The sequence below is a fragment of the Podarcis vaucheri genome, assembly GCF_965113315.1.
Source record: "Podarcis vaucheri genome assembly, chromosome: 15".
Lineage (NCBI taxonomy): Eukaryota > Metazoa > Chordata > Lepidosauria > Squamata > Lacertidae > Podarcis > Podarcis vaucheri.
Genome location: NC_138753.1, coordinates 46,704,643 through 46,718,922, shown reverse-complemented (window position 1 = coordinate 46,718,922; position 14,280 = coordinate 46,704,643). Strand labels below are relative to the sequence as shown.

Below are 14,280 nucleotides of genomic sequence, written 5' to 3'. Positions count from 1 at the left end.
CCTTTTCTTGTCAATCATGCATTTAATCTCACTGTCATTCTCATCAAACCAGTCGTGGTGTTTCTTGGTTTGGTATCCAATAGTTTGTTCACAGACTGCAATAATGGATGTTTTTAGCTTGGTCCAGTGTTCCTTGATGTTATCAGGGAATTCTGAAAGCAGATGGTCCTTAAGAGTCGTTTGGAAGCAATCTCGCTTAATGGGAACATGAAGGGCTTGAGTGTTCATTTTGCGCCTTGGTTTTCTTCCCTGAAGCCTGCGTTGAGGTATGATCTTGATAGCCATCGTCGGCGCTCGTCATAGCTCTGGTAAGGAGCACATCACGTTGATCTTTAGCATGGACAATAACATAGTCTAAGAGGTGCCGGTGGTTTGACCGAGGATGCCTCCATGAAGTTTTAAATTTATTTTTCTGTCAAAAGAGTGTTTTGGTAATAACAAGGCTGTGCGTTGCACATATCGACAAAAGTAAGATTCCATTCTGGTTGCTGTTGCCAACTCCTTCTTTCCCAATAGAATCATAGAATCATAGAATCATAGAATCATAGAGTTGGAAGAGACCACAAGGGCCATCGAGTCCAACCCCCTGCCAAGCAGGAAACACCATCAGAGCACTCCTGACATATGGTTGTCAAGCCTCTGCTTAAAGACCTCCAAAGTAGGAGACTCCACCACACTCCTTGGCAGCAAATTCCACTGTCGAACAGCTCTTACTGTCAGGAAGTTCTTCCTAATGTTTAGGTGGAATCTTCTTTCTTGTAGTTTGGATCCATTGCTCCGTGTCCGCTTCTCCGGAGCAGCAGAAAACAACCTTTCTCCCTCCTCTATGTGACATCCTTTTATATATTTGAACATGGCTATCATATCACCCCTTAACCTCCTCTTCTCCAGGCTAAACATGCCCAGCTCCCTTAGCCGTTCCTCATAAGGCATCGTTTCCAGGCCTTTGACCATTTTGGTTGCCCTCCTCTGGACACGTTCCAGTTTGTCAGTGTCCTTCTTGAATTGTGGTGCCCAGAACTGGACACAGTACTCCAGGTGTGGTCTGACCAGAGCAGAATACAGTGGCACTATTACTTCCCTTGATCTAGATGCTATACTCCTATTGATGCAGCCCAGAATTGCATTGGCTTTTTTAGCTGCCGCGTCACACTGTTGTCTCATGTCAAGTTTGTGGTCAACCAAGACTCCTAGATCCTTTTCACATGTACTGCTCTCAAGCCAGGTGTCACCCATCTTGTATTTGTGCCTCTCATTTTTTTTGCCCAAGTGCAATACTTTACATTTCTCCCTGTTAAAATTCATCTTGTTTATTTTTGCCCAGTTCTCTAATCTGTCAAGGTCGTTTTGAAGTGTGATCCTGTCCTCTGGGGTGTTAGCCACCCCTCCCAGTTTGGTGTCATCTGCAAATTTGATCAGGATGCCCTTGAGTCCATCATCCAAGTCGTTGATAAAGATGTTGAATAAGACCGGGCCCAAGACAGAACCCTGTGGCACCCCACTAGTCACTCTTCTCCAGGATGAAGAGGAACCATTGATGAGCACCCTTTGGGTTCGGTCAGTCAGCCAGTTACAAATCCACTGAGTGGTAGCATAGTCAAGACCGCATTTTACCAGCTTCTTTACAAGAATATCATGGGGCACCTTGTCAAATGCCTTGCTGAAATCAAGGTAGGCTACATCCACTGCGTTCCCTTCATCTACCAGGCTTGTAATTCTGTCAAAAAACGAGATCAGGTTAGTCTGACATGACTTATTTTTCAGAAATCCATGCTGACTATTGGTGATCACAGCATTCCTTTCTAGGTGCTCACAGACTGTTTGCTTAATGATCTGCTCCAGAATCTTCCCTGCTATTGATGTCAGACTGACTGGGCGGTAATTATTTGGGTCCTCTCTTTTCCCCTTTTTGAAAATAGGGACAACATTTGCCCTCCTCCAGTCTGCCGGGACTTCGCCTGTTCTCCAGGAATTCTCAAAGATGACTGCCAGTGGTTCTGAGATCACATCTGCCAGTTCTTTTAATACTCTTGGATGCAGTTCATCTGGCCCTGGAGACTTGAATACATCTAAACTAGCCAAATATTCTTGTACTATCTCCTTAGTTATTCTGGGCTGTGTTTCCTTTGCTGAATCATTTGCTCCAAATTCTTCAGGTCGGGCATTGTTTTCTTTATCGGAGAAGACTGAGGCAAAGAAGGCATTGAGGAGTTCAGCCCTTTCTGTGTCCCCTGTTTGCATTTCACCATCTTCTCCTCTGAGTGACCCCACAGTTTCTTTGTTCTTCCTTTTGCTACGAACATACCCATAAAAGCCTTTATTGTTGCTTTTAACCTCTCTAGCAAGCCTGAGTTCATTCTGTGCTTTAGCTTTTCTGACTTTGTGTCTACATGTGCTGGCTATTTGTTTGAATTCCTCTTTGGTGGTTTCCCCCCTTTTCCATTTTTTGTACACATCCTTTTTTAATCTTAATTCAGTTAAAAGTTCTTTAGATAGCCACCCTGGCTTCTTTGGGCACCTTCCATGTTTCCGTCTCATTGGTATTGCCTGACGTTGTGCTTTTAGTATCTCCCTCTTAACAAACTCCCAGCCATCATGAACTCCCTTTCCTTTTAGTATTGTTGTCCATGGGATCTCACCCAGCACTTCCCTAAGTTTTATGAAGTCGGCTTTCTTAAAGTCAAGAAATTGAGTCCTAGTATGCTTGGCTGCTCCTTTCCGCTGTATAGTAAACTTCAGAAGAGCATGATCACTCGCGCCTAATGATCCTTCCACTTCTACCCCACTAACCAGGTCATCAACATTGGTTAGGACCAGATCTAAAATGGCTGTTCCTCTTGTTGCTTCTCCCACTTTCTGGACAATGAAGTTGTCTGCAAGGCCAGTGAGGAATCTGTTTGACCTTATGCTCTTGGCTGAGTTTGACGTCCAACAAATATCCGGGTAATTGAAGTCCCCCATTACTACTATCTCCCTTCCTTTTGCATGCTTGGCCATCTGTTCCAGGAAGGCATCATCTATGTCCTCCGTTTGGCTTGGGGATCTATAGTAAACTCCCACAATGAGGTCTCTGTTATTCTTCTCTCCCTTAATTTTGACCCAAATGCTCTCACTTTGGCTTTGAGGATCTAAATCTTGGATCTCTTCACAGGTATACACATCCCTGACATATAACGCCACTCCTCCTCCTTTCTTGTCTGGTCTGTTTCTCTGAAATAGATTGTATCCCCCCATTATTACATTCCAATCGTGGGACTTATCCCACCAGGTTTCAGTGATGCCTATTATGTCATATTTAGTTTGCTGTACCAAGAGCTCAAGCTCATCTTGTTTATTTCCCATGCTTTGCGCATTAGTGTACAGACATTGAAGTCCATTAATCATTCCCCCGTGTCTCTTATTTAAGGATTTTTTCCTCCCACCACTAGGTCCGTGTGCTGTTTTCTCCATTTGGTCTATGACATTTGGATGATCATCTTCATTAATTGATAGGCTCCTACCTTCAGGAGCACTGTCTCCCTCCCCCACATTAGTCAGTTTAAAGCCCTCCTGATGAGGTTTCTGAGATTTTTGGCAAAAACATTTCTCCCAACCGTTGTGAGGTGCAGCCCATCACTTGCCAGAAGTCCATCTTCAAGAAACTGCAGTCCGTGTTCTAAGAATCCAAACCGTTCCTGTTTACACCATTTGCGAAGCCAGCTGTTCACTTCCACTATTTTCCCCTCTCTCCCTGGGCCACGTCGTTCAACTGGGAGGACAGATGAGATGACAATTTGTGCATTTAGTTGCTTCAATTTCCTGCCGAGAGCCTCGTAGTCTCTTTTGATCTTCTGGAGGCTATTGCTTGCAGTGTCATTGGTTCCCACATGAACCAAGAGGAAGGGGTATTTGTCAGTGGGTTTTATGATTCCTTGCAGTCGTTCAGTTACATCTTGGATCTTAGCCCCGGGGAGACAGCACACTTCCCGAGACATCTTGTCAGGCCCACAGATCACTGCTTCTGTTCCCCTCAGTAGGGAATCCCCTATCACCACTACACGCCTCCTCTTGGGTTTGGTCGGGGTTCTTCCGTGAGCTGTCCGTTCCAAGGTCGCCTGCACATTCCCTGAGGACTGACTTTGCTGCTCGTCTTCATATACCTGATCGACTGTAATGAGGGAGAGATCCTCAAATGGAGTCTGCTCTTCGTCTTCCATGCTAGGGGAGAGGACCTCAAAGCGATTGTGTATTTCTAAGCAATCAGAGTGAACCCTGGGCCTCCTACTTCTTTGAGTCACGTTTCTTCATATATCTGGCTCCTTTGTTGGTGAACTAGACTCCTTCTCAGGTGAGTCCCCTGTCTCCTCCTTGGTGGAGACGGTGTGCTCTGTTGCTTCCAAGAAGAGCTCCAGCTCTCTAATTCTTTGGAGCGTAGCTACACGTTCCTCCAGTTGCTGGACTTTGTCTTTTAAGAGAGCAATCAACATGCAATTGCTGCAGGTAAAGCTGCCTGCAACCTTTGGCAAGATGGCAAACATTGCGCAGGAATCGCAGGCGACTGCAGCTGTTCCCTCCCCTTCCATCTTGAGATCGTGTCGTTGGGGTTGGCTACAGAGGTCCTCCATCATAAAAAGCTTGAAGACAGGACAAATAACTTCCCCCACACAAAAAAACACCTAGATCTCCCACCACAAACGTTTGAGACTAGCTCCCCTAAATCTAAAAGATGGATCTAACTGCGCGCGCCGCTGCCCTGCAAACTCCCAGGCCACAGATCGAAATCTCACCCAACTCTTGCATTAAAATCACCCAGGAGGATAATTTTATCTTCCTTAGGTGTCTCTGATAGGATTGTATCCAGCTGAGAGTAAACGTTTTCTTTAATGTCTTCACTGGCATCCAGTGTTGGTGCATAAGTGCTTATAATAGTAGTTTATTGGTTTTTTGTGAACTTTATTCGAAGGGTTGAGAGTCGCTCATTAATGCCAGTAGGGACTTCTGACAGGAGCTTCACAAGGTTGTTTTTCATAGCGAAGCCTACCCATGTATTCAATGTTCTTGTTCAGATAGACCTTTCCAGAAGAATGTGTAGCCTCCTTTTTCTTCCTTCAGTTGTCCCTCGCCTGCTCTTTGAGAGTCTTGAAGCGCTGCAATATCGATGTTAAAACGTTGCAGCTCTCTTGCAATGATGGCAGTTCTGCGTTTAGGACGTTCGCTGTCTGTGTTATCTGACAAAGTCCATATATTCCATGTTCCAAAGTTCAATTGTCTTTTACGACCCCTGGGTGGTGACCCCACTGGGCACGGTAATCCAGTCAGGGAAAAAGGGAGGCAGACTATGTTTAGGGCACCGTTTCCAGCCCCTTCCCCTTTTCGGGGTGAGCAGAGTGGATCCTAAAAAGGGCTGCTCAGTCATGGATACAGCTGTTGAGCTGCTCAACTGCCTCGTTCCATGAGTCAGAACAACTGAATCTGTATCCACTGCCCATGTGTCGGTTCATGACTAGGGGCTTCCAGATTTCACATCCCTGCCCCCCGTAGACATTTGCTGATCGCCATGGGGGGTTGGGTTTGGGGGGGGGTTGGGTTAGGTTTTTGGAAGAGTCCTGTGCGTGAATTTGTTTTATGTGTGTAGATCAGTGCACGCTGACCAACGCACAGTCTTCGCGGTAGGGCTCTGTTCTGATGGCATGAGTAGTCACGACGAACTGGTGGATCCTATCTGCTGCAGCCTTCATCCACCGTCACAGCCGTTTTAACACACTGCTTGTTATCATGTGGAATGATATTTTTCAAACCAGCAACTGGAGAAATATTTTTTTTATTTGACTATATTACTAATGTAATTATCTGGAAGTAATTGGTGCTGTTTTGGGGGGAGGTTGGGGGAAAACTGTATTTGATTGCTTGTATTTGATTGCTTGTATGTTGTTCTTATATTCAACTAATAATATATATTGTCAGGGGTTCAGGAGCAGAGGCGAGGGAAAGGGAGGAAACAGAGAGCGAGGGGGAGGAGGCAGAAGAAAAGATGAGTGATGACGACGACCCGAGATCTCCGAGTCTTTCCAGTGAATCAGAAGATTCACAAAAAGGAGCACCAGTGGCCAGGGCAAGGGGGGAGACTAGGGGGACACCCCAGGAAGATAGAGCCAGAGGGGACTCAGAGGGGAGCAGTTGGAAATCGGGACCAGCGTCACCGCCAGAGAGCAGGGATGAGGAAGGGCGCCAGGGATCAAGCGCTGGCAGCTCACAACAGGAGGGAGGGCACGAGTCAGGAGTGGCCACACCTCCATCGGGGAGCGAAGAGACGGTTAGACGGAAAGTGGAAGGTTGGGCGCGCGCGCCAAGTTCAAATGCACAGGAAGGTGGCGCAGTAGGCAGCCCGGAAAGGGAGCCGGGTCCTAAAGCCCGGCGCAAGGAGACAGAAGGGTCCAGGGGGTCAGCGTCAGAAGAATCCCGGAAGGAAGAGACCCCGGGGGGCAGAGGGACCCAGAGGAGAACTGTCAGGCGGAAAAGGTGGAGCAGGGCTAGGATATTAAGTTGGTGCACAAGGGGCGGAGACTCAGACGGAGCTTCGCCGATCTAAGCATAAGACGTAGAGTTGCGCGCAGCAGCTTGAGAATGGAGACTGTAACTCAATAAAGACTTTTATTTAATGATCGCTGGCTGGCGTGATCCTCTGTGAGCTAGGATCTGGAAGCAACCCTGACAGTAAGCTCCGTCTCATCAAATTGTGGGCATCCACGGCCTCGCGGAGAGGAGAGAAAGCGGGTGCCTACTAGAGAGCTCACGAACGGCAGACGCTATGACGGCCGAACAGCAAATAGCGGAACTGAGAGAAGCAGTGTCACGACTGAATGCCGAGGCGCTGGCATCCAGGAAGAGAGAGGAGGACGCAGCTGCCGCCTACAGGGATCTCCAGGTCAGGTTGGACGTGCTTACGAAGCAAGGGCAACAGACACCCAAATCAGAGGGGATTGGGTTGGGGAGACGCACAGGCGGTCTGGTCTCTCACTTCGATGGGAATTTGCAACAGTACCCCAACTTTAGAGCAGACGTAATGTGTGCACTGCAACTACTGCACAAAGACTTTAGAGATGAACAAGAGAAAGTGGGGTTCATCATGTCCCATTTGCATGGAGACGCAAAAGCATGGCTGCGCAATTTGTGGAGAGATAAGGATCCTGCGCTCCAAAATGCGGACGCCTTTATTAAAGCGATGGATGGGTGTTTTTTATCAAGCATTGACGTGGATCTTGCCCGGAAGGAGGTGCATGGACTAAGGCAAGGGAGAGCCAGCGTAAGGCAGTACCATGCCCGCTTTTTCGCTTTGGTCAGTGCCCTGGAATGGGACAGAGATTCGGCTCCTGTCAGAGACCTTTTTTGGGAGGGCTTGCACAGCTCGGTTAAAGATGAGATTGCGAGGGGGGAGAGACCCCGGACCACGCAGGAGATCGTTCAGAGGGCGCTGGCGGTGGGGGTGCGGCTGGAAGAACGTCCGTGGAGCAGGGAAGAAGGGCGCAGCGGGCGCGAACCAGCCAGGGGCTCCTCCTTCCTTCCCAGAGAAGCAGCGCGTGCGCAATCCACGCCTCCAACAGGGGAAGGGGTGGAACCGATGGAGGTTGGGAGTGCAAGGGCTCAGTCAGCAGCCAGAGCCCTAGCACCGGCAGCAGTGAAAGCGAAGCCTCCTAGAGGGAACAGGAAGTGTTATATCTGCGAGGAACCAGGGCATATGGCGAAAGAGTGTCCCCGGAGGCTCCACAAGCACACTGCAGCTTCGGCGATGGTGACTGCAGCAACGCAGCAAGGAGAACCGCAGCAGGGAAACGACGATGTCTGGCTGGAGGAAGAGGCACTGGGGCCCAGCCAGACGTGTCAGTGAAGCAGTCCCCAGGGAATTTACCGCCCATGGACCCCCTCCCGCCCAAGCCAGTAGTGAGGCTCACCGCATCGCTCCAGCTACCCAATGGAATCACCATGGACGTGCCAATCACCGTCGACTCGGGAAGCAATGCAGACTTCATAGGGCAGGACTTTGTCGACCGGCACGCTATACAGTTGCTGCCTGCCACGCTGCCCCTGCAGGTTGTCACGGTGGATGGCAGGGAGCTGCTAGGGGGGGCAAGTGGTGAAGCAGACGCCACCTATGGTGCTGCGGCTTGGAAATCACAAGGAAATCATCAGCTTCAACGTCACTCAACTGTCGGACACGCCTATTGTATTGGGCATGAGTTGGCTGGACAAGCACAGCCCGACGCTGGCTTGGTACCAGAGGCAGCTGACCTTCGGCTCTTCCTTTTGTGCTGAACACTGCATCATGCCCCGGCAGGAAGGGGAGCAAGAGGAGTCACAGCTGCTGCTAGGCACGCTGCAAGCGATTCCCCACAAGTACGCAGAATTTTTGGAGGTTTTCTGCGAGAAGGAGGCAGACAGGCTACCCCCCCCACAGACCATATGACTGCAAAATTGACCTGCTGCCGGGGGCGGCGCTGCCCAAAGGGAAGCTGTATTCCATGTCTGAGGACGAACTGCAGGAACTCAAAGAGTTCATAGATCATAATTTGGAGCGCGGTTTCATCCGAGAGTCCAGGGCAGCGGGGGGCAGTCCGGTATTCTTTGTTAAGAAGCGAGACACGCCCCAAAAAAGACTCGTGGTGGACTACCGCATTTTGAACAGTGTGACCAAGCCATCGGACTTCCCCATGCCCCGAATCGACGACCTCCTCGCAAAAGTACGCAAGGGCAGCGTGTTCACCAAGTTGGACCTGCGAGGGGCGTACAACCTCATTCGCATGCGGGAAGGATTTGAGTGGAAGACAGCCATGTTCACGCCCCTGGGCACCTACGAATATAGAGTTATGCCTTTTGGATTACAAAATGGCTCCCACGTTTTTCAAGCTTTCATGCATCACGTGTTGGCGGGGCTCCTCTACAAGACGTGCGTCTGTTTCTTGGATGACATCCTGATCTTTTCGGAATCGCATCAGGAGCATGACAGACACGTCAGGGAAGTGCTGAGCAGGCTGCAGCAACATAGGCTGTACGCCAAGCTTGAGAAGTGCCAATTCGATGTAACGGAGGTGGATTTCCTGGGCTACAAGCTGTCTGACAAGGGGCTCGCCATGGACAGCACCAAGGTTCGAGCGGTGTTGAATTGGAAAAGCCCACGCAACCGGAAGGAGGTCCAACGGTTTGTCGGCTTCGCGAACTTCTATCGCAAGTTTATCAAAGGCTTTGCTATGCAGACAGCGGCCATCACGGACACGCTCAGCTCCAAGAAAAAGAAGTTCATCTGGACAGCGCAGGCGGAGCAGTCTTTTCAGGCACTCAAGCGTCTCTTCGCGTCGGAAGAACAGCTGCTTCATGTCAACCCCAGCAGGCCGATGAGGGTTGAAACAGACGCCTCAGACAGGGCCGTCGGAGCCGTCCTGCTGCAGAAGGACCCGCAGGGGGTTTGGAGGCCGGGAGCGTTTTACTCCAGGAAGCTCAGTAAGTCCGAACAGAACTACACCATCTGGGACAGGGAGTTGCTGGCCATTCATGCAGCGTTCAAAGCGTGGAGGCACTTCCTGATCGGCGCCAAGCACACGGTGCAGGTCTGCACGGACCACAAGAATCTGAAGCACTGGCGCACGGCACAGTTCCTGAACCAGAGGCAGATACGTTGGGCTGAGTTCTTTGCAAACTTCGACTTCCGAATAGAGTATGTCCCGGGGGACACCAACATCATGGCGGATGCTCTCTCCCGTAAGCCGCAGTATCTGGAGGAGGCAACGCCAGCGGCCGCCATGCACATCTTCGCACCAACAGTGTGGGCGTGCGCTGCGGCAACAGTTGACCTGGAGGCGGTGCGACGAGCGTTGCAGGATGACTCCTTCGCGCAAGCTAAGATGGCAGAGATGCAAAGGGGCACGGCGGCGACCGATGGGTTCCAGCTGAGAGATGGATTGCTCATCCGTAAAGGGGCCATCTACGTGCTGGGAGACGAACTTCGCGCCAAGGTACTGCATCAGCTGCACGACGCGCCCACTGCCGGGCACTTTGGCAAGGAGAAGACGGTGGAATTAGTCGCCAGGGATTTCTGGTGGCCCGGAATGAGAGGGGAGGTCGCGGACTACGTGGCGAGGTGCGACACCTGCCAGAGGGCCAAACCAGTGCACAGACCGCCGGCCGGACTGTTGGAACCGCTGCAAACTCCGGTCGAACCATGGGAGAGAGTCGCCCTGGATTTCGTCACGGATCTGCCCAGCTCGAGGGGCAAGACGGCTGTGCTGGTGGTGGTGGACTTGTTCTCCAAGATGGCACATTTCGTCCCGTGTGCAAAGGTGGCCACGGCGGAACAAACCGCCAAACTGTTCATAGACCACGTGTTCAAGGTTCACGGTCTGCCACGGTCTATTCTGTCCGACCGCGGGCGGCAGTTCATCTCGAATTTCTGGCAGAAGCTGATGGGCTTCCTAAACGTCAAGATCAACCTGGCGTCGGCGAGACACCCGCAGACCAACGGGCAAGCGGAGCGGGTCAATGCCATCATGCAGCAGTACCTGAGATGCTATGCGAATCAACAGCCTGCGACGTGGGTGGATTACCTGCCGCTCGCCGAGTTCGCCTACAACAACACGAAGCACGTGTCCACGGGGGTCACGCCGTTCTTCGCCAACAATGGGAGGCACCCCAGAACCTTCCCGGGACTGGAAAGAATGGTGGAGGGGGAGCCGCAGACAGCAGATGCGTTCGCGTCGGAGTTGCAGGAGGTCCACGATCAGCTGCGGCGGCACCTGGAGCTGGCCAAACACGCATACAAGGTGCAGGCGGACAAACACAGAAGGGTTGGCGAAGAGATCCATGTGGGAGACTGGGTCTGGTTAGCAGCCCACGCAGTGCCGGCCAGGTCGTTGGCCAAGAAGAAACTAGGGCATAAGCAACTGGGGCCCTACCAAGTCGAAGAGCAGGTCAACCCGGTGGCTTTCAGGCTGGCGCTTCCGGAGGGTTCCAGGATGCATCCGGTGTTCCACAGATCGGTGCTCACTCCCTACAAGGCACCTCACAGATTTCAGGAACCAGGAACGGCGCCGAGTCCGCTCCGAGAGGGAACCGGGCAACGGGGAGTGGCACAGGAGGTGCGCATCAACGAAGTCATGGAGATTTTGGACTCCAGATGGGGGGAAGAGGGGGTAGAATACCTTCTCGCTAAGGAGGGCACCCCGGCCAGTGCCAACAGCTGGGTGCCGGGCTACGCTTTAGACGAACCTCTGCTCAAGGAAGAGTTTCATGCCCTCTTCCCGCATAGGCCAATGCCAGCGGACTTTTTCGACGACTGGCTTTTCACGCCCACGCTTTCAGCCAGCACGTTCCGGGGGTTCGACTCGGATGAGGAACCGACACGAGACGCCAGTTCCCCGGAGGGGTCGCCCTCGGGATCTGCTTCAGAACCCTCGTATTGGTGGGATGATCGACCAGAGGAGCAGTGGCGCAGGAAGTGGCTGGAGGGTCCAGGACGAGCAACGCCTCCAGAAGGAAGCGAGGGAGAGACGGACATGGACGTTTTCGGGGACGACCAGGGTTTCGAGCACGGCGGCACAGAGATGGAAGCAAAGGTGACCGTCGTCGACGAGAGCAGGGAGGAAGAACCGGAAGACTTCAGATGGAGACCCGCCACGGGAAGCGAACTGTACCCGACATTCGTTCCCTTGACACGGCAGCACCCAGCTCCAGCACCGGAAGGCGGGGAGGGGGGAAGAGGGGGCTTCGAGGGGGGGATGGATGTCAGGGGTTCAGGAGCAGAGGCGAGGGAAAGGGAGGAAACAGAGAGCGAGGGGGAGGAGGCAGAAGAAAAGATGAGTGATGACGATGACCCGAGATCTCCGAGTCTTTCCAGTGAATCAGAAGATTCACAAAAAGGAGCACCAGTGGCCAGGGCAAGGGGGGAGACTAGGGGGACACCCCAGGAAGATAGAGCCAGAGGGGACTCAGAGGGGAGCAGTTGGAAATCGGGACCAGCGTCACCGCCAGAGAGCAGGGATGAGGAAGGGCGCCAGGGATCAAGCGCTGGCAGCTCACAACAGGAGGGAGGGCACGAGTCAGGAGTGGCCACACCTCCATCGGGGAGCGAAGAGACGGTTAGACGGAAAGTGGAAGGTTGGGCGCGCGCGCCAAGTTCAAATGCACAGGAAGGTGGCGCAGTAGGCAGCCCGGAAAGGGAGCCGGGTCCTAAAGCCCGGCGCAAGGAGACAGAAGGGTCCGGGGGGTCAGCGTCAGAAGAATCCCAGAAGGAAGAGACCCCGGGGGGCAGAGGGACCCAGAGGAGAACTGTCAGGCGGAAAAGGTGGAACAGGGCTAGGATATTAAGTTGGTGCACAAGGGGCGGAGACTCAGACGGAGCTTCGCCGATCTAAGCATAAGACGTAGAGTTGCGCGCAGCAGCTTGAGAATGGAGACTGTAACTCAATAAAGACTTTTATTTAATGATCGCTGGCTGGCGTGATCCTCTGTGAGCTAGGATCTGGAAGCAACCCTGACATATATATATATTTTAAAAAGTAATCAAAAAACAATGGGAGGACTCTGGCTTCTGGCGATGTACCTAACACCATGTAAAGTAACGCTAATAAGCCCGGGAACCTCACCAAAATGCTGGAGAGGATGCACCTCCACAGGCACATACCTCCACATGTGGTGGGAATGCCCTAAAATCCAACCTTTCTGGAGATCAGTCCTGCAAGAGATATGCAAAATAGCTAAACAGGTATTAGAACTCATCCCTGAACTGGCCCTACAAGATCATAATGACCACTCGCATTATATAGAGCTTATAACACACCTACTCTCAGCAGCCAGAAGTATCATAGCCAGACACTGCATAGACCAATGTTATCAAATAGTATGGGAAACAGCCTTACTAGAAAAACTAACCAACAAACTGAAACTGACATGCGGACAAATAGAAGAAGACACCTTCACCCTAGTTTGGTTCCCCTTTATCACATACACAGCCCAACAAGAGAAGAACAAGAATCCACCAACAGCATTCAAATCAATCTGGCTAACCTGATCCAAAAACACACACACACCTCACACACAAAAACAAATTCCACTACAACCAACCACACTGTAGGCCAACTCTCTCACCACCAAAGGAATACAAGCAAATAGTAAAGAGAACCCACACAAGTGACGCTGACACAAACCCCCACACATACACTAAGTAGAACAGAAGCATTGCCAGCCCACCCCACCCCACCCCACCCCACTCACCATTCCCCCTCCCCCTTTTCTTCCTAACACTAATGTTTCAACAAATGAAACTGATCTGTAGAAAACGTAACTTGAAAAAAACCAGACGTTGCACATGTGTAAACCAAGAAATTTTTAATAAAAATATACAGTGGTACCTCAGGTTACAGATGCTTCAGATTACATACGCCTCAGGTTACAGCCTCCACTAACGCAGAAATAGTACCTCGGGTTAAGAATATTGCTTCAGGATGAGAACAGAAATCACGCGGCGGTGCAGTGGCAGCGGGAGGCCCCATTAGCTTAAGTGGTACCTCGGGTTAAGAACATTTTCAGGTTAAGAACGGATCTCTGGAATGAATTAAGTTCTTAACCTGAGGTACCACTGTATTTTTTAAAAAGAGGCAAGTTTGAGGACAGGCAGGTGACTGACACTCCCAAGACTTTTGCAATTAAGAAGGAATATTAGAATCATAGAATCATAGAATCATATTGCTGCATGGGATACATAGAATATTGCTGCATGGGATACCATAAAAGCCCCAGGAAAGATTTTGCAACAGTTTTGTCTTTGTATCGCAATGAAGATTTCTTGGTTTTTTTAAAAAAAGCTCATGAGAATTCTTCAGCATTCTGGTGCTAATATCTCCTAAGAAACATACGTTGGCTTGTAATTTTTACTAATGTACACTTTTTTGCAAGCAATAATATAATGCATTTTTATAAACATTGTTTGACTGGAGAAGTGCATTACAAAATTCGAAGAAGTGTGCACAAAGAACACCTATGTTTTGGTTTGCATATTATTTCAAAAAGCGTGTATTTGGTAGATTTGTCTTCAAATGCTAACTTAATCAGATTTCTTTTTCATCTCTGCTCATAAGGCACCCCAAGAAAAAGATGCCAAATAATTTGGGACAGACATTACCTTGATCCCAGGTGCGGCAGCTTTCTCAACTAGAAAAGTGACGAGAATGAAGCCCCTGAGGCTTGCTCCACCAGGCAAGCAAATGATGGGTTCCAGATTCCTGTGGGGAAGGCAGAATTGAAAGCCTAGAAAATACA

The 14,280-nt window shown here is 50.6% G+C and overlaps 1 protein-coding gene across 6 annotated transcripts in view; it reads right to left on the bottom strand.

The window, feature by feature from the left end:
• LOC309519513 (indoleamine 2,3-dioxygenase 2-like) overlaps positions 1-14,280 on the bottom strand; it is a 77,585-nt gene that overhangs the window by 47,807 nt on the left and 15,498 nt on the right. For all 6 annotated transcript variants that reach the window (XM_082200588.1, XM_082200583.1, XM_082200587.1 and 3 more), the window contains one exon: positions 14,144-14,243. In XM_082200588.1, the coding sequence (XP_082056714.1) occupies positions 14,144-14,243 (100 nt within the window). The remainder of the gene's footprint in view (positions 1-14,143; positions 14,244-14,280) is intronic.